This window comes from Bos indicus, chromosome X (assembly GCF_029378745.1).
Source record: "Bos indicus isolate NIAB-ARS_2022 breed Sahiwal x Tharparkar chromosome X, NIAB-ARS_B.indTharparkar_mat_pri_1.0, whole genome shotgun sequence".
Classification (NCBI taxonomy): domain Eukaryota; kingdom Metazoa; phylum Chordata; class Mammalia; order Artiodactyla; family Bovidae; genus Bos; species Bos indicus.
Genome location: NC_091789.1, coordinates 141,180,753 through 141,199,912, shown reverse-complemented (window position 1 = coordinate 141,199,912; position 19,160 = coordinate 141,180,753). Strand labels below are relative to the sequence as shown.

The window sequence follows — 19,160 nt, the reverse complement described above, 5'->3', positions numbered from 1 at the left end:
GGACCCCTGATGAGACCTCAGACTCTTCCCTCTGGTCACAGCTACAGCAGCTCTCAAAGATAGCAGCCCTCTCAAAGATGGCATGGCACCCCAGCATGGATAGGGGGCTGTCACTTCCTATCATGTGCATCTGGGCTCCAGGAGGACAGCAGGGGCGGGGCCTGGGTGGGCGGGGTTCTGGGGGAGTTTCCGGCAAGAGGGGGGATGTGGTCCCTTCTTCGACTCATAGTGGGTCCTGGGATGTCCCTGCTGATCTCAGTCAACTGGCCTCACTCCTTGCCTCTCACTTCTCTCAGTAAACCAAGCAGGAAGAATTTGGGAGTCCGAGCCTGACAGCCTTCCTGGAGCTGCTGAGGCAGACAGTGAGGGCACTCTGGGGCTCCTTCTTGTGTGCTGAGTGATCCTCTCTGTCCTCTATCCCTGCCTTCCTCTGACCGTAATGCTGCTTTATGTCCCGTCTGCTGACCTGAGGGCAAGACCTCACCTGCAAGACGTCAAATCCACAGACGCCTGGTGAGAAGTGCACCGGCATCTCATCTGGACGATTCTGCCTAAGGCTTCCTGGAAATGGCTGCTGCAGGTAAGATAAGCGAGAGGGAAGGATGGGTGAATGCTGTCTGTGGTGTGAAATCCCTCACATCTCACTCAGGATCTTCATATTGACTGCAGGCGGAGCCTGGAAACCCTTCCCTTTCTGGTATAAAACGACCCCTGTCCCCAACCATGCCCCACACAATCCCAGCAGAGAACGTGAAGGGGCTCCTTAGCCTGACTATTCTCACTGCGGGCTCTTAGTCGACTGCAGGGGCATTGCTTGAAAGTTCTGAGATGAATTTCGGTCCTTTTGTACAATTACTGTGATACAGGCTTTTCTCTTTTAGTGCACATGTGACAGTCTCTTAAGCTCATCATTTACAAGGGCCAGTTGTCGTCCACTAACAAAGTTTGTGCTGGTTATTGCATGACCTCTGGGCCATACTGCCATGTCCATCCCAAACGTTGGTGCCCCATGATCCTGGCATGGGGCTCTGAGATGCTGCCTCAGGTTCCTTCAGTGAAGCAGTGGAGGTTCATGGTCCCACGGCCCAGTGGAAGAATCAACCGCTCCAGTTTAAAGCCTTTTCCAGCTGATCCTGTTGTCTGTTTCCTTTGTGGCCTGCACACCTGTGTCAGCTTCAGAGTACTCCCCGACCTGGGCACTCGTTGGGTCAAGTTCAAAGGAGACTTATTGTTCCTCAGGGATTATTTAGTTTTGTGTTCTTGCTTTTGTTAGTAGTTGTCTTTATTCCTTGTATAATTTTCCATGGTTTGTTCTGGGTACAGGAAACAGCTGCCCACGTGTGACTCAGCTACTCTGGATGTGGTACTAAATCTGTAAAGGATTTAAGGAAATCAACAGTCTTACAATATGTCCTCAGGAATACACAAAAGATACTCTTCTGTTTGAGACTTCTTTTTCCTGAGGCACTCAGGAAATTCTTCTTGTTGCCTTCGTGTAGACTGCATACATTTTTCTAAGGTTTCTTTGTAACTACATTTTTCGTATTGTTGCTTTCACTTATGGTGTGTTTTCTATTATATGGTTTGAGTATTGTCGATTCTTCCAGACCATTCTCTTGATTTTGCTGTGTTGGTCATTTTATGCCAGATTTCTGAAGTTAGTTATATGTGTCAATGTTTTCTGTGCCTGTTTCCTAAGAATTTAATTTGAGGATCACATTCTTACTGTGATACTTTGTTTTTCATTATTGCTGACTTTTATTCATTTTGCATTGGTGCATGTAACTCCGTACTGGCTATGTGTTCTTATCCATATTTTTTCTAGTTTTTAAATTAGTAGACTTTTAAAAGTTGTTTTAATCGACAGATCCTTGCTTTATAATGTTGTGTTGTTTCTGCTATACAACAGGATGAATCAGCTCTCCTATACATATTCCTCCTGCCTGATGAGACTTCCTCCCACCCCCTCATCTCACCCCTCTAGGCTGTCACACAGCACCAGGCTGAGCTCCCTGTACTATATAGCAATTTCCTGCCAGCTATCTTTTGTACACATGGGACTCTATATTTGTCAGTGGCAGGCTCTCAATTCGTCCTACACACGCCTTCCCTTGCTGTGTCCACAGGTCCATTCTCCACATCTGTGTCACTATTCCTGCCCTTCAAATAGGTTCGTGAGTACCATTCCTACTTTCCATGTATATGCGTTAATGTACGTTACTTTTCTGTTTCTAAATTACTTCGCTCTGTAAACAGGGTCTAGGTGCATCCAACTCACTACAAGTGACGTAAATTAGTTCCTTTTTATGGCTAATATTCCATTGTATGTGGCTACCACAACTTCGTTATCCAGTCATCGGTCAGTTGAAGTCTGCTTTGCTTCCACGTCCTGTCTATTGTAAGCAGTGCTGCAGTGAACACTGGATACAGGTGTCTTTTCAACTATTCTTTTCTCAGTGTATATGCCCAGTATTTCTATTGCTGGGTCATATGGTAGTTTTAATTCTAGTTTTAAAGGAATCTCCCCAGTGTTCGCCACAGTGGCTATATCAATTTCCATTCCCACCTTTTCTCTAAACTCTCCCCAGCATTTACTGCTTGTATAATTTTTGATGATGGCCATTCTGACCTGTATGAGGTGACACCTCATTGTAATTTTGATGTGCATTTCTCTCATGATGAGTGATGTAGCTCCTCTTTTCATGTGTTTATGAGTTTGTTGCCCCTCTGTATTTCTTTTTTAAAAGAACAGATTTAGGACTGGAGGAAATTCACCAGATAGAACAGAGAGGTCCCATACAGCCACTCTCTTCCTCCACTTGGTATCTTCTATTATTAGCATCTTGTATTGGTTCAATGGATACAAGTTCGTTTTTCACAGTTGATCAACTAATGTCAACATGTTATTATTAACTATTGTCCATTGTTTACAATACCTTTTAGTTTTTGTGTTTTACAGTTCTTTAGTGTTTGACAGATGCATGATAGTATCAACTCAGCTCTTTGTGAATGCCCTGTGGATCTCCCATGCTCCATCTGTTCATCCCTCAAAACCTCACTTGGAACCCCTGACAACTACTTAACGTTTTACTCTTTCTAAAGATTTGCATTTTCCAGACTGTAACACTGATGGACTCATACGGTATGTCAGCTTTTTGTACTGGCTCCTTCTACTAATCAATATACTTTGAATTTTCTCTATAACTTGTTACGGTTTGAAATGTTTTCTTCCAGGACTGAATAGCATTCCATGTACCTTACCGTAGTTTGTTTACCCACTCGTGTACTGAAGGTCATCTTTGGTGATTTCAGTTTTTGGCAGCTATGACTTATTCTGCTATTAAAATTTGGTTGAAGGTTTTTGGATGGGCTTAAGGTTTTGGCTCTTTTGAGTAAATACCTTAACGCTCATTTGCTAGATCATATGATAAGACTATATTTAGCTTAAAAGAACTTGTCAGACAGTTTTGAAAGTATCAGTATCACTGCATTCCCTTTAGCAATGAATTCATTTTCAGGTAGTTTGCCTGTTTCCTCTTCATTTATTTGGACTTCTGTGTTTCTGGTTTGTTCCTTCATTTGTGTAGTATTTCTTTTCCTTTTTCATTATTATTATTATTATTATTTTAATTATCATGATTGAGGTCTCCTTTTCCCAGGCTTCAAGGTTGAATTCTTTCTTCCTTTTTGTTTCTGCCCTCTAAGGTTGTTCCAGTGGTTTGTGTAAGCTTCTTATAGAATGAGATTTGCGCTGAGCTTTTGTTTGTTTGTTTGTTTGCTTTTTCCTCTTATGGGCATGGCTGAGTAAGGTGGTATTTCTGTCTGCCGATGATCGGGTTTGTATTTTTGTTGTCTTTGTGGTTTAGATGAGGCGTCCTGCACAGGGTGCTATCAGTGGTTTGGTGATGCCGGGTCTTGTATTCCTGTGGTTTCCTTTATGTCAGTTCTCACTATTTGATATCCTAGGGTTAGTTCTCTGGTAGTCTAGGATCTTGGAGCCAGTGGATCCACTCTAAAGGCTCAGGGCTTGACCTTATGTTTTGCGTGGGTCTATACGTTCTTTTCTGCTCGTCATGTACTCCTGTCCACTCTCAGCTGGTACTCTGCATGCACTTCTGTGTCTGAAGGTGTATTCCTGATGTATCCGTGGAGAGAGATGTATTCCATGTCCACCAACTCCTCTTGCCATTTTGTTCCTCCTGGGGAAGATTCGTGAGAGTCCCTTGGACTTCAAGGAGATCTAACCAGTCAATTCTAAAGCATGTCACTCCTGAATATTCATTGGAAGGACTGATGCTGGAGCTGAAACGCCAGTATTTTGGCGACCTGATGTGAAGAACTGACTCATTGGAAAAGACACCGATGCTGGGAAAGATGGAAGGCAGGAAGAGAAGGGGGTGACAGAGGATGAAATGGTTGGCATCACCTACTCAATGGACATGAGTTTGAGCAAGCTCTGGGAATAGGTGATGCACAGGGAAGCCTGGCGTGCTGCAGACCATGGGGTTGCAAAGAGTCAGACACGACCGAGAGACTGAACAGAACAGATGAATCATCAAAATATTCTTGTCATTCCTATATTTTCTGGATGAGTTGAAGCCTTCCCTTGCTGCAAGGCTGATTCCCTTATGGTGGCAAAGAAGTGTGAGAAAAATGTGTTCTCTGCTTGGTTTATCAAGTGTGATCCAGGCACACATTTCCCTGGGCAAATTATACAAGCTTTAACCAAAACCTTGCAGGCTTCTTGAAATTATCATTGTCCCTATGAGCCACAAACTTCAGGGAGGATTGACAGAAACAATACAAAAACTGGACTCTGGCAATATAAGAATTAGGAACATAGGGCTTAATGAATTACAAATATGATGATAATTTTCCTGATTTTTTTGAAAGATTACTGTCTTTTAAAAATCTTTCATTTTCTAGATATAAGGAAATTTTTTAACACAGCAATTTGATAAATTGTACCTTTGTCATTAGAATTGAAACATTAATTTTTCTCTCCCTACCATATCACTCCAGAAATTAGAAATTCTCAGTGTTCTTCTTTTCTTAGGAAAATTGTTATTTTTCAAAAGTTCAGTGAGAATCTGTTCTTGTAGCGGGACACAAGTGGAAACATTGATTACACTGCCGAGACTTTGACTGGAATGTCATATTTGACAGACACAGGTAGACTTGGATATGACCAGATAACTTGAGGAAACTAAGGTTAACCATAGGGAGCCATAAAAACCCTTTGGAAAAACAGCCTGGGACCTTGCTGACAGAATTCCCATCAGCCTTACCAGGTGAGTAAGGAAGATCACTTCTGGCAGGCACAGGAACTTTAGGATGTTTTAGGGACTTCAGGAAGAGAGGAATTCATCCAGATCTCTAGGTTTGACAACAAGTCTTTGCTGTGGCTTCCTAGCCTCAAGAGGCTATTAAAATTTCCTTCTGGAGACTCCTTATGAACCGTTCCAGCAAAGCAGATTTAAAAGCGCCTATTGGCAAATTGTTATTCTTACTGTACTTAGATAAATAATCAGGCCAAGTTTATTGAATTTAGACTTCCTTTGGAAACAAATTAGGTCTTAGTTTTCCTGTCTTCAGTAGAAATGAGGGAGATGATAGACATAAAAAATTGGTTCGATAGAAAGTGTACTACACATGTGTGGGTATTAGGTTCTAGTGGTATTACATTTCCTTGAAGTTTTATTATTTACCTGCAAACTGGGTTGGATCCTGAATTTTTCTAGTGTCCACCCGTATCTAGCTGCAACTTTCTTACTAAAATTCCCAATTTCTCCCATCCTTTTGATGTGTCTGTGGGAAGACGGTAAGCTCCAAGCGATACACCTCTGCCATCTTGATCCACTCACTCTCCCATTATTTTGACTTGAATCACTGAGAACTAACATTGCCATTTTCCTGAAGTCCTGCAACGTGAAGCTAGATGACTTGATGCAAAGATCAGAGAAATTGTCACAACACCTTATGTTCAAATAGACGTCATGCCTGTTGCTGTACGAGCCACTCAGAAAGTTAACCTGATCACCCAGAGATATTGCTAACTGTGATAGAGACATTTCAAACTGCAATAGTTGCTTTGATCCTGACACCTAGAAAACCTCTTGACAGACTACTCCCTGGGCTCAGAAACTGGTTTATAACCAGCTCCAATCATTACTGTCTGCTTTTCTTTTGTTTCCTTAGAAATGCCTCTTATTAATAACTACCTGATACCGCTTGCACCCTAGCCCTAGCTTTGGGAGCCCACCTGCATCACCACCTATTGAAATGAGATACCACTCTTTAAATGAACTGACCTGTTCTCAGAATTATGCAACTGCTGCCATGAAATGGAGGACTCCACTAATCTATTCTCTCTCTCCACAGTGACCAGATCAGCTTTTACCATGTGAGACTTGCAGGCAAGTTTTAGACGAGGGACCTGTCAAGGTTTAGGGCACTCTGCCCCCAAATATAACACAGTGGCATATTGATTATTTTGAATTCAAGTTACTTAAGAAACAGCCAACAAGAAGAGACACTCTGCTGCCCCCTGATATCTGCCTCCCTGAGAGCAGGAAATACATCTCATATGAAGGATGTACTGCCTGCATCTGGAGGCAGAGAGAAACTCTTCTAAGCAGAAATAGACAGTTCAAGCAGAGAAGCCTGTATACACAAACCTTGTTAAGTCTTTCATTTACTACCCTGGGTACAGATTCAGTTTAGATTCCTTACTAGTTGAGTACCTAAAACCTAAGTTGATTTGCCCTGTCGATTCCTCACAAATTGTTTTGTTGTCCACAAAATAAAGAAGCTGCCTGCTTTGCCCACTTCTTAGGTCCCATTTCTATGACACTTCTTGTGCACGTGAATTGCAGTTTGTCTCTTTTTCTCCTGTTACCCTGTCTTGTGTCAAGTTTACTAGTAGTCTAACCACAAGAATTCAAAAGGGGTAAAGGGAGGAATGTCCTTCTTCTCTAAACACCTCAAGGGAGTTCACCCTTACATCTCAGAAACTCCCTGGAGACAATGTGTGTAGAATACCAGTCTGTGCACTGGAATCTCCTACATTGAGATTTCTGTCTGTTAGGGGCCAAATTGTGTCCCCTCCACAAATGCATATTGAAGGCATAACTCGGAGTACTTCAGAATGCAACTGTAGTTAGAAATAAGGTCTTTAAAGCGATGGTTGAGTTAAAATGAAGTCATTAGGATGGGCCATAACCCAGTGTGACTATAAGAAGAAATTGAGACACAAAAGGAGGCACCAGGGATATATGCACTGAAAAGGAATGCCAAGTGAAGAGGGTGGCCACCCGGCAGCCAAGGGGAGAGGCCTCAGGGTAAACCAGCCCTCATCTTGGACTTGCAGCCTCTAGAACTCTGAGAAAATAAATTTCCGTTATTTCAGCCACCCATTCTGTGGGGTTTTGTTGTGGAAAGCCTAACAAATCAGTACGTTACCCCCGGTAGAGATTTCTTCCTGGATAGTCTTTTTACTTTCCTGCCATTCCTAAAGGCTATCTCAAGATCTTGCTTATGTGATTGCAGCTCCTTGTTTCTAAAGTTGATGGGCATAGGGGAGGTCTTGATCTTAGCCTCACCAGAACTAGCATAGAGCCTTTCAAAGAGCAGATGCTCAAAAAATAAGTGAAGACAGTAAGAGGTCTAACTTGTTAAGATTTAATACCTCCTGCATCTTTCAAGAAGCATATCGAGGTATAAATTATTTAATTTTACAAAACAGAAGACAGAAAAGATGGAGAACAATCAAGGTTGATCATGTTTTGAAATTTTTTTCATTTTATTTTTTCATTCCATTGTCCCAGCAGTATTATTGTGGGATTGCTTCCCATTTCGGCAAAAGTCCCTATTTTGATGTCAAATTTTCTTATCTGGATGATTTTTTAAAAGTCTTGATCTTCAGTAGGGGTGGGAGAAGCTGCTGGACGTGGCCATGGAACATGCCTGGTGGTGCCAGGCCTGGCTGGAACTGTGGCTCGAGCTCTCTCCTCCTCATCTTGCAGAGCTTCTTCATATTGTGATGAGAAGGCACTGGGGACCGTATCATTGACTTTTGCCAAAAATTCCAAGACTTTCATTTTGCTGGTTTCAGCATGGGCTCGTGGGCCCCACAGGAACTCATAACGTGGAGGATCGCAGTTGGCAACCTGGCGGTACTCCAGGTACTTCATCGTCACAAAGTCTTTGGTGATGAGCTTCCTGGGCTGTCCGTAGATGAAGTGTTTTCTCCCAGCATATACTCGCATCATATTCAAGAATTTCCAGATATCTTCCTCAGCGGCACAGTTGCCCTTCACGAAGACCACACCCAGAACTGTCATCAAGAGACCGGTCTTAGGTAAGCCCCTACCATCCCACACTCTCCCATTGTTGGGCAGGTTCAGTTTGCCGACAAGGTCATAGGAGTGGGTGGTTGAATCGACTTCCTTCAAGTCAACTGCAAAGACAGCCTCGTGTTCAGAGGCTCTCTTGAGAATCTCGGCAAATCGGTTATGGTATCTTGGGTGGATAATCTTCAGCATGTTTTCCTTCATTATGGGCTGTTTCATTTTATATTTATGCAGAAGGAACTGTTCCAACAAACTTGTCATGCTGTTCAGAGTATCACTGTAGGTGTTCTCGGTAGAAGATGAGACATCGGAGGAACCTGAATCTTCCTCATCTTGACTGGTATCTTCTTCATCAGATTTTGTGTCAGAAGTAGTTGAAAAAGTGCTGGTAGTAGATGGGGCTTCTGAAGACCCCTGGGAAGTGCTATTTGACCCAGTAGCTGATGAGCTCTGTAAATTATCTTCTAAAAGAGAAGAGGTAGAGAGAAGCTCTTCCATTACTGCAGCAGGCTGAACTCCCTTTTGACTCTGGGGCTCATATCGGGCCTGGTGGCATTTCTCACGGATGCAGAGCTTATGATTCTGACCCCGAGGCATGATGACTGCACTGGGGGACAATGATTAGAAGTGTGAGTAGGAGGGCAGGTGATAAGGGCACACAGGAAGACAAAGGTTGTGTGTGAAGCCGCAGCAGGGAAATACCACCTTGATTATCAGGAAGGCTACATTTGTGGTTTTCTTGAGGGCACTGTTCTGAAAACCCCCAGGGTTCCTATTCTCCTAATCAGCTGTCCTTTGGGAAACATATTGAAGGAAATTAAAGTGATCTTTAGGCTTCATCCTGCTACCCCTGCCTCAGGCACGCTGGGGTGACAGAAAGGGCTGGTAGCCTCCTACACAGAGGCATCTGTTATTTCGCATTCAAGACCACCACCCAACTAGTGGCCAGTCATAGGACCCATTCCCTCTGCTGTTCTCTAGTTGGCATCACAAAGCTCTCTGGGATTTCTGAGAAATGAAGAGGTCCTCAGCTTATCACCCCAGTCAGTAGTTATCACCCAGTACTGAGTGCTCAGGGGGAAGTGTTCTGTCCTGGCCTCTGGAGTCCTCAACATGAATTAAGAGTGCTTCCTTTGGTTCCCCATAGGGCCTGGTGTCCCCACCCCTTTCTTGGAATAGTATCTGCACCTTCATACTAAGGGTTTCATTTCCTACACACCTGATATAAATAAATGTTGATGGAGCTTCAGCTTGATAGCTCTGCCCTGGTTCTTCAAGGGCTACAAGGAACAGGGCTGGATTCATTATCACTTCTTTTTATTGGTAGATGATCCCTCAGTCCTTGCTTTCGCCTCTGTTGTGGCCTAAAAGTCTACCCTCCCTTGGGTCCACCCCGTCTACTACTATACTTTCTTATAGTAGGGCAAGCATCTCTGTGAGACCCCTAGGAAAAAGTAGGATTCTCCTCATCCGTCCATACCTGTCCTTGGTCTTCTGAGGCACAGAGGATGAGATGAATCAGATGGTTATGGGGTGTGTGGCTCCCTTCGTCTTCAGGGTATTCAGTTGGTTTCTGGAAAACCTGGAAATAATCTCACTGCTGGCCCTAGGCTATACCCCTTGGACCATGTCCCAACCCCACTTGTGACTTCATAGAAGGAAATGGGCATGTCATGTCAACAGTGAGCAGGTATCCCAGGGATGCCAGGAAGGGCAGGGTTCTGTGCAGTTTCCTCAGAGTTCTGAGGTCAGAGGGTTTCATAAGTCCAAAGCTTGACTCCTGGCAGGGTGTGGGGCTCCTTTCTCTGTTTACGTAAGGGAGCTCTCTCAGACTAAGGTCCTCACTCCCTGTGGTGCCAGAGAGGGAAAATCTGGGAATGCCACACGAGGCTACTCCTACCTGTGCCTTCAGGGACGACATCAGGATTCAGGCTTCTTGGGGCCCTCTGTGTTCAGTGTATGGGTATGCCCTCACTCAGGTGCCTCACCTTGACTCCTGGGGGACTCTGGATTTCCTCTTTCTTTCAACCTAAGGTGACCCATGTAGACCAAAGACCATGTCCTTGCAAGCCCTGAAAAGAAGTGAGGGAATGCGCAGCCTGGCAGCCCTGTCTTGGCCTTCTGAGAGCAGACACAGGCCAGTCTCTCTGTGACTTCAGTTCCTCATTCATCTGTCTTTACCTTGACTCCTGTGTCTTCTATGAAAGACTTCTTGGGTAATGCCACGTCTTTGAAAAGTCTTAGTCTGCCTGCAACACATCTCACAGAGAATGGGTAGAGTCCCAGGAGTGATGGGGAAGCTGCAGTCCGGGAGGGGCCCCAGGATAGGTGGTGTGCTATCAGAGAAAACACACTGATCTCTTCCTTCTCTTCACTGGCCAGACACAGCCTCTTGTAGAACCTTCACTCTAACAGATTTACTCTCTGAAAGGAAGGGGCTGAATTAAATGATTTTCTGCATCCCTGATCTATTGCAGTTTACTGACATTTCCTTTGTAGATAAATTGTCACTGAATGCTGTCTCCTTCCTTATACATCCTTCACTTTTATTTTCATTTTTTGTTACTTACTTCTGGGGCCTTTTATTCCAAACCCATGTTTTGGGTATGAAATTCTGCTATTTAACATGTGAAATACCTTTTGGACTAATGTTCAGAAAGAGGAAGTGACCCAAGATTGGCCTCATCCTGGAGGAGTGGCACAGTATGGGCTCTGGAGGAATTCAGTGCTGGGGTTCAGTCCAGCTCCTATCATTTATGAGCTTTGAATTTGAGCTTATTTATTCCAGCTTCTTTATCTGCAAATTGTGTTTGAAAGCATCTATAGTGTAGGACCACAGACATGTGTGATGTATGTAAATCACCTGGCACAGTATGAGACAAGCTTTGGTACTTTGAATGAATGGCAGTTATTACAAAGGTGATTTTGACCCCGAATGATAACAGACTTCCATCACATAATTTTATTTCCAGGCTAGAGAATATGCAACTCCAAACAATAATCAAACCCACATCAGCACTAATGCTCCCAAGCAAGTAAAACTAAGCAGTATTTCCCTATTTGAGCATCTGTTTTAATATGAGTTTGGGGTTGTCTTCTCCACATGGATGTAAGGACAAGTTCATTTGTCTCAAGGACCAGCAACTTCCCTCTCAGGTGCTTGTTTTTGTCCAAACCACCCCTAATTTAATCCCACTGACAGTAAAAATTGAGCCCTCCCTTAAAGTTTGCCAAATTACACTAAACAACCTAATTAAACTGCCCATTTAACAGAGCAAGTTCTGGTGCTCCCATCCCAGAAAAAGAGAGACAGTCCAGTGATGTCTTGGCATCTCGCTTCAGTGGGTATCACGCTTATTTCTCAGAAACTCTCTGGACAGCTTTTGATGAAAATGTGTATTTTGAGTGTTCACTTGCCCTGCCTCAAGTGTACAGGGCCCCTTCCATTCCCTATGGTTTTCGGATATCCCCAAATAATGGTGAACATGTGGTTTAGATATATTCCAGGTTTACAGACTCACCTCTGAGAACCATCATATGAGTGTCTGGCATCACTCCCACAGCTTCATCTAGCCCATCATGCATCTGGACTGAAAATGACCTCCCACCGAGGAACTAGACGTTTCCCAAGACCTAATGCCGCCTTAATCAGGTAACTTCGACTTGCTTGCTCTCATCTGGAACCTCCTCTTCCACACCTCCCCCATTTAAATTTATGATTTGTTTATTTCTTAGAGTTAGCTCACCACCTTCTTTATATGGGACCTGCTGCTAGCCTCAAAATTCCATGGGCAGTGGCTTGGGCTTCATTTTCTTACCCACCCAGTACTATAAGACAGCCTTCTAAACAGAAGATGGTCAATTAATTTGGGAGAAAAGGAAATAATGAGCAAAGATTCTCTTTTATTATGATTTAAGTGTCATACAGTTTGAATAAACTAAGCAAATCTAGGTCCATGTTATTAACTTTTATAAGGAAAGAGGACAGATAAGAAGACAAAGAATAAACCAGCGTTTACTCTGAAAGCTCTGTGATCCCAAATACTTATCTCTAGGATTCTTACACATTTCCAAGTAAAATTCTATTCCAATGTTATGTTACCTTGTTCTGGACCATAAAGAAAATATTGAAGTCTTTTCAACTTGTTTACAAATAATGAACTCCTAGTCTTAAACCTAACAGCAATAAACATGACATCCATGACATTAATAAACCTAGGTTCTGAAGCAAAATAAACCTTATGAAGGTTTATTTAAACATTTAAAAATACAAAACACCTCTACCTCCCTAACTAAATCATCTATTTTTGAGAGATATTATTCATATGGATAAAAGGAAAACATGCATATTTTGTTAAAACTGTACCTAAACTCCCATACTACTTAAAACTGTGAAGAACATATGGGTTTTGTTCCCCCCACCCCTACTACCCCGCGCTATTTAAGAGCTGGACTGTTCTCTTCCAACACAAAGGGAACAAAGTGTGCTGACCCCTCCCTAGATGTGGGAGGAGCTGTAGGACTTGGCCCTGGAAGATGCACTGGCCTCAGCCATAGCTGGAGAAATGGGAATGCCTCTCAGTCCTGCTCTCTCCACCTGTTCTCTCAGAGCCTCGTCATAGAGGTCTGGGAAGGAACTCGGGACCGTATCCTGGATCTTGGCCAGAACTTCCAACACCTTCATCTTATTGGTCTCAGCATAAGCTCTCAGGCCCCACAGGAACTCATAGCCCGGAGGATCACTATTGGGCACCTGGCGGTAGTTGAGATACCCCTTCTGCACCAGATCTTGGGTGATGAGCTTTCTGGGCTCCCCAAAGATGGAGTCCTCCAACACACTCCCGTGCCCACACCCAGAGCGCACAGCACGCACACACACGTGTGGTTTCTTCACTGAAAACTCTGATTATTCTGCTACCAACATCCTATCCTCCGGGAAGAGTTCTGGATCCCTGAGGCACATTCACTGGATTTCTATCACTTTGTACAGCTTATTTTAGAGGTATTATCTTGCTGTAATGGCGTTACTTCTATTCACATTTTCTCTTTCATTAGGCCCTGCCTTTTCTGGGGCAGGGAACATACGGCTGGCACTTGGTACACAGACACTCCATTTTGCTGAAGGAATTAATATTCTTCCAGCTATGGATATTGCATGGCAAACCTACTACACAAACATTCAAAGCTTGCATTTTATGAAATAATTTTTTCATTAGCAACCGCCTCCAAATCCTGTCATATTGTCCCAAATCATAGAAACATGGTTTTTAAAGAATGTACTGATACATAAATTGTGGGTCAAGTGGAATGAAGCCATGATGCAACTTAGGAGACAAGAGGCTTCCTTCCTTTGCTACCATGGAAAGTCACATCACAGAGGGGCTGACAGCTATGCTGACCAAACCATTAAGACTCAGACTTTGCCTTAACTTTCAGATGTCAAATCAAGTAAATTTGGAACCATCATTATTTTGAAACAGTGGTTAAACAAGAAATTTGGTGCTGGCTTATTGTTCTTTTTGCATTCTTGATATAATTAACAAGTAAGTGTTGGATTGACCAAAATTATTTTTCAGGGATCACTTTCATGTACATCAAGTTTCTCCTCCAATACAAATGGCACTTGACAAATCAAAGAGGTGGGTGAACACTTGGATTCATTTGGTCAAGAATTAGCCTTGACATAAATCTGATTTTACTGAAGAGCACTAAACCCTATGAATTGAATTAAATGATTGCCTGCTCTCAAAGAGCAGAACCAAAATTTTAATTTATACAGACTTCTATTAAGGTGGTTAACTGATTTAGGATCTACTTGAGTGAGATTTCTAAATGTGGTTTATCAAGTTATGTATCAATACATTTATGGTAAATAAACACCAACCACCTCAACTGAAAAATATTTCTATTGTAGTCCAGAAGTTAGAATATCAAATCATAGTGCTATTTGCTTGCTTCCATCAAAAAATATTAACAACTCTTTCAACATTCTGTTTGGTTTGACATCCCATATTAATGCTATGTGTTAACTTGGTCATAATATTATCTATCTTTAGTGCAATATAGTTAAATACACTAAGAGTATATACAACTTGGTAGTTGAAGTAAAAAGTGCAGGGTAAATATACAAAAATAAAATTACTTGTATCTTTTTCCATTATGGCATCAGGCAACCCAACAAATTATAGAAAAGTGTTTCCTCTAGCACAGCAAAGTGCATCTAGAACATTCGTGCTATAAATGTTGTCATGGAAATGGACATAAATCTGTCATTTCAGGAATTTCCGATGTCTAGTCAACAAGTAGGTTGTGACAGATGAAAAAGGAGGAATGGAGTAAAGGGAGAAGTCAGGGGAGGAGGTAGCTCCAGATACTCCACCTAGACACGCTCTTCCACTGGGGGCCAAGCGGAGGCCTGGAGACGGACACAGACAGCGTGGCCCCTCTTCCGTGTCTTTACAGCTGTACTGGCAGTTGGTCATGGCACACGTCCTAGAGTCTGTGAAAAGAGGCACGGGTTAGCCTTTTCCCCAGGAGATGATAAAAAATGCTCACTAAAGAATGGTCCCTGAGACATGAAATGTAACACGTGGAATGGTATCAGAGGATAAGCTTCATCATCTGAATCCCAGATGGAGATCCAAATGGAATCTGTGCAGGGGTGGTGTCTTGTTGGCCCCCTGGTTGATTCTGTTGGCCACTGCATTGCACCTGACAGTCTTTAGGCAGAGCATGCACCCCTCAGTCACCAAAGACGTCATCTCTGTCTCTTCCTATACAAGATCCTTTACGTCACCTGACTGGTCTCTACTATTGGCTGAAATGCAACCTCTGATAGGGATGATTCATTTGAATAAATAGGGTAAAAAAATGCAAATTCTACCCATCTGTCCATTCATATCTAGCCTCCTTGAGAGTCACTGAAATCATTAAACCTTGTCTTTTAGGTGCATGTATTAAAACATGCAGCAGATAAGGCTGATCAGCTACCCAAAAGCCATTCCTATTACTGAGGCTGAAAAGCCTGTTACACATCTTTTTCCTAGCTTCCCATGCAGCAACAAGGGAGTGGCCATATGATTCGGTTATAGCCAAAGAGATATTAAGATAAGTCTGCTGGAGTTTCTGGAAAAGATGCTGCTGCATGACAAAACGATGGACACAAAAGAGGCGTTTGTTTCCTGGCATCGCTCCTTTTCCCTTTGTCTTGCCTACCTTTGATGTGTGTGTGATATCTGGAGCTAGGGCAGCCATATTGTGACCACAAGGCCACAAGCATGAGGATGAAATCTATACCCTGAAGATGGCAGAGGCGGAGTCCTTGCTGACCTGTTCTGGAACTGTTTGCCTCCAGCTTTTAAAAGTAAAGATAATTTAGTTCGATTTTTCTGTCACTCATTGCTAAATAGACCGTGTCTCACAGAAACACATATCCCGAGTAGGGTTCCAGTATATATGGATCAAAAGTGCCTATAACAGGGGAGCACAGTGAATATCCTCTCTTTATACACCCGCATCTATAACATGCCAGTCAACCAGCTGGACGAAAGAGACTGCAAAGGGCTGGGTAAATAAAATCAGCATCCGTGAGAGACATTCAGGGCCACCTGGCCACTGGAAGCTATAAACAGGGAGGCAGAGGCAACCCTCACATGTATAGTAATAGGCAAAGAGGGCACCAGGACAGACACCCAGGCAACAGTAATGCAGCAAACACTGACCAATGGTTATATTTCTAGTTTATTCCTTTTCTCTTTAGTTGTCTCCTTTCAAAATTAATCTTCAAAATTTACCTGATTTTATTCTTCCATTTGGAGAAAGATATCTTTTTTGGCACTAAAAAGGCTTTCGTGGAATGTTTCAGAAACATCCATTAGCATATATCTTTTAAAAAATGTTACGTGATGACTAGAAAACCGTGGACAGTTGTTCCCAAGGGGCTGGGGGGTGAAGGGGGTAGTTCTGGCAAAGTTCTATTTGGTACTGGTTACATGGATGCTGGCTTTATGAGAATTCATTAAGTTACGTATTTGTTTCTTGGGGGTTTCTGTTTAATGTATAGTAAATATTTTTTAAAAATACCCAAAAAATTTAAATAAAAACTCTCTGAATTCCTGCTTTATCTCTTAAACATGCTTGCTAATGGAGACTCTAGTGGTGTTGGGGCATTCTGCCAAGTGGAGCCAGCAGCTCAAGGGTGAGGCAGGGGTGGGGGAAGTGAGCTATTCAGGAGCCCGGATTTTACAACCAATGGAGGGAGAGCCCAGGATAGGCTGGGGAGTCAGAGGACCCTGCATCCATGGGAAGCTGGCAGAAGGCACAAGCTGCAGGCTTGTTGGTGGTGGCAGGGCTGATGGATTTGCTTTTCAGCTGCAACATAAAACCTGAAAAGCCTTCCTTCTCAATAAATGAATGGATATAGACATTTAGGCCCCACAGGACATGGGTTCTCTTTATCAGAGAAGGGCTTTTCTTTCCAGGAATGTGAACTGGAATGGACTTCGAACAAGTGTCACTAATCTTTGAGCATGGGGCGTGAGAAAGATAGCTGGTGGGAAGAACTGATGTCCTGAGATGGAACTGAGATTTATCACCTTCCTGAAACAATATGCTTATATTTTCAGTATGCTTATTTTTTCATGAAGAATTCTAATTCATCTGTGAATATATAGAGAGACTCAATGTATCTTTCCCCTCAGTTAGTCTTTTTATTTAAAAACAACGAGGCCAGAACAGGCAAATCCAGAGAGATAGAATGCAGGGCTGGGGTGGAGGAGAAGATGAGTGGAGAGTGACTGCTAATGGGGACAGGGTTTCCTTTTGGGGTGATGGAGATATTCTGGAGAGCGGTGATGGTTTGCACAACATTGTGAATGTATAAATGAAATTAAAAGACGCTTACTACTTGGAAGGAAAGTTATGACCAACCTAGATAGCATATTCAAAAGCAGAGACATTACTTTGCCAACAAAGGTTCATCTGGTCAAGGCTATGGTTTTTCTTGTGGTCATGTATGGATGTGAGAGTTGGACTGTGAAGAAGGCTGAGTGCCGAAGAATTGATGCTTTTGAAGTGTGGTGCTGGAGAAGACTCTTGAGAGTCCCTTAGACTGCAAGGAGATCCAACCAGTCCATTCTGAAGGAGATCAGCCCTGGGATCTCTTTGGAAGGAATGATGCTAAAGCTGAAAGTCCAGTACTTGGCCACCTCATGCGAAGAGTTGACTCACTGGAAAAGACTCTGATGCTGGGAGGGATGGGGGGCAAGAGGAGAAGGGGACGACAGAGGATGAGATGGCTGGATGGCATCACCGACTCGATGGACGTGAGTCTGAGTGAACTCTGGGAGTTGGTGATGGACAGGGAGGCCTGGCGTGCTGCGATTCATGGGGTCGCAAAGAGTTGGACACGACTGAGCGACTGATCTGATCTGATCTGTGAATGTATAAAATGCCTGAAGTACACTTAAAATTGTCAAAATGGTGAATTGCACAATATACATATTTTGCTACAGTTAAAAATAAGTCCTAGAGAGAGGGAACATATATATATATATATATATATATGGCTGATTCATGTTGATGTTTGGCAGAAATCAATACAATTCTGCAAATTAATTATCCTTCAATTAAAAAATAAATAAATTGAAAAAAATAAGTGCGCAAAGATGTTTTAGTCTAGGGTGATGTGAGAGCCTTTGGGGTGGATGTTTCCCCTCCAATAACTTAATTTAACCTTGCCCCAAGCATTAAATGGCAAAGGTCAAGCCTCTGGATTGACTGAGAGCAGGCCAGCTGCTGAAACTTACTGGAACATGTTGCGTTCGGCAGGAGCATGTGGCCGCTGAGGCAAAAGCACTTGTAGCTACCGTGTGTATTCACACATCTGTGTTGGCACGGCCGGGGTTTGAATCCACACTCATTCACATCTGCAGGGGGCAGTCAGGAAATGGAGAAAGGTGAACTGAAGGAGGAAACACCCAGATGTGGAATTGGGTTGGCCTACCCTGGACACCAGCTGTGGAGGTAGGTACAAATGGTGGTGACTCGCCTCTTCTCTGACCATCATTAAAGCGTTGGTGAGGATGTGGACCAAACTGAATCATCTTACACTGCTGAAGGGAATGCAAATATAGGCACGACCACTCTGGCAAACTGTGTGGCAGCTAGATACAGACACTCGTGAGCCAGCCATTCCACTCCTGGGCAAATGTCCAACAGAAACATGGGTACATGCCCACCAGACTTCCCTGGTGGCTCAGTCAGTAAAGAATCCACCTGCAATGCAGGAGACCTGGGTTTGATCCCTGGGTCAGGAAGATCTCCTGGAGAAGGAATGGCAGCCCACTCCAGTATTCTTGCCTGGAGAATCCCATGGACAGAGGAGCCTGGCAGGCTATCGCAAAGAGTTGGACACGACTGAGCAACTAAACCACCATAAATCTCATGCTAAAATGAACACAGTAGCACTATTCTGAATTGTCTCAAACCAGAAAGAATCTAAATCTCTCCTCCGAAAAGGGTGGATAAATGACTTGTACACTCATGCAATAGAACACTGTACAGCAGTGAGGCTGAGCAAACCACAAGTACAAACAACTGTGGATGAAACTCACAAACATGATCCTAACTGGGAGAAGCTGGACACAAATGCGCACACTGAAAACCAGGCATGAGTGAAAGAAACAAAACAATCCAGGCACAGTGACTCTGTGGTGTGAGAGACAAGGTACAGTCCCTTGTTGGGGGCTGGGGGCAAGTGATGGAGGGGAGCATGAGGGGTCTTCAGGGAGGCTAAGTTTCCATTTCTTG

The 19,160-nt window shown here is 43.3% G+C and overlaps 1 protein-coding gene and 1 long non-coding RNA gene across 2 annotated transcripts; one reads left to right on the top strand and one right to left on the bottom strand.

Annotated features, from left to right (window-relative positions):
* The first annotated feature begins 169 nt into the window (after positions 1-169).
* LOC139180973 (uncharacterized) lies at positions 170-14,191 on the top strand. The gene is made up of 3 exons (XR_011565139.1): positions 170-580; positions 11,848-12,003; positions 13,928-14,191. It is a non-coding gene; the product is annotated as an uncharacterized lncRNA (long non-coding RNA).
* Positions 7,905-8,948, bottom strand: LOC109555202 (melanoma-associated antigen B5-like). The gene has a single exon (XM_070784105.1). The coding sequence runs from the start codon at positions 8,946-8,948 to the stop codon at positions 7,905-7,907; it is 1,044 nt and encodes a 347-aa protein (XP_070640206.1).
* Positions 14,192-19,160: the final 4,969 nt, after the last annotated feature.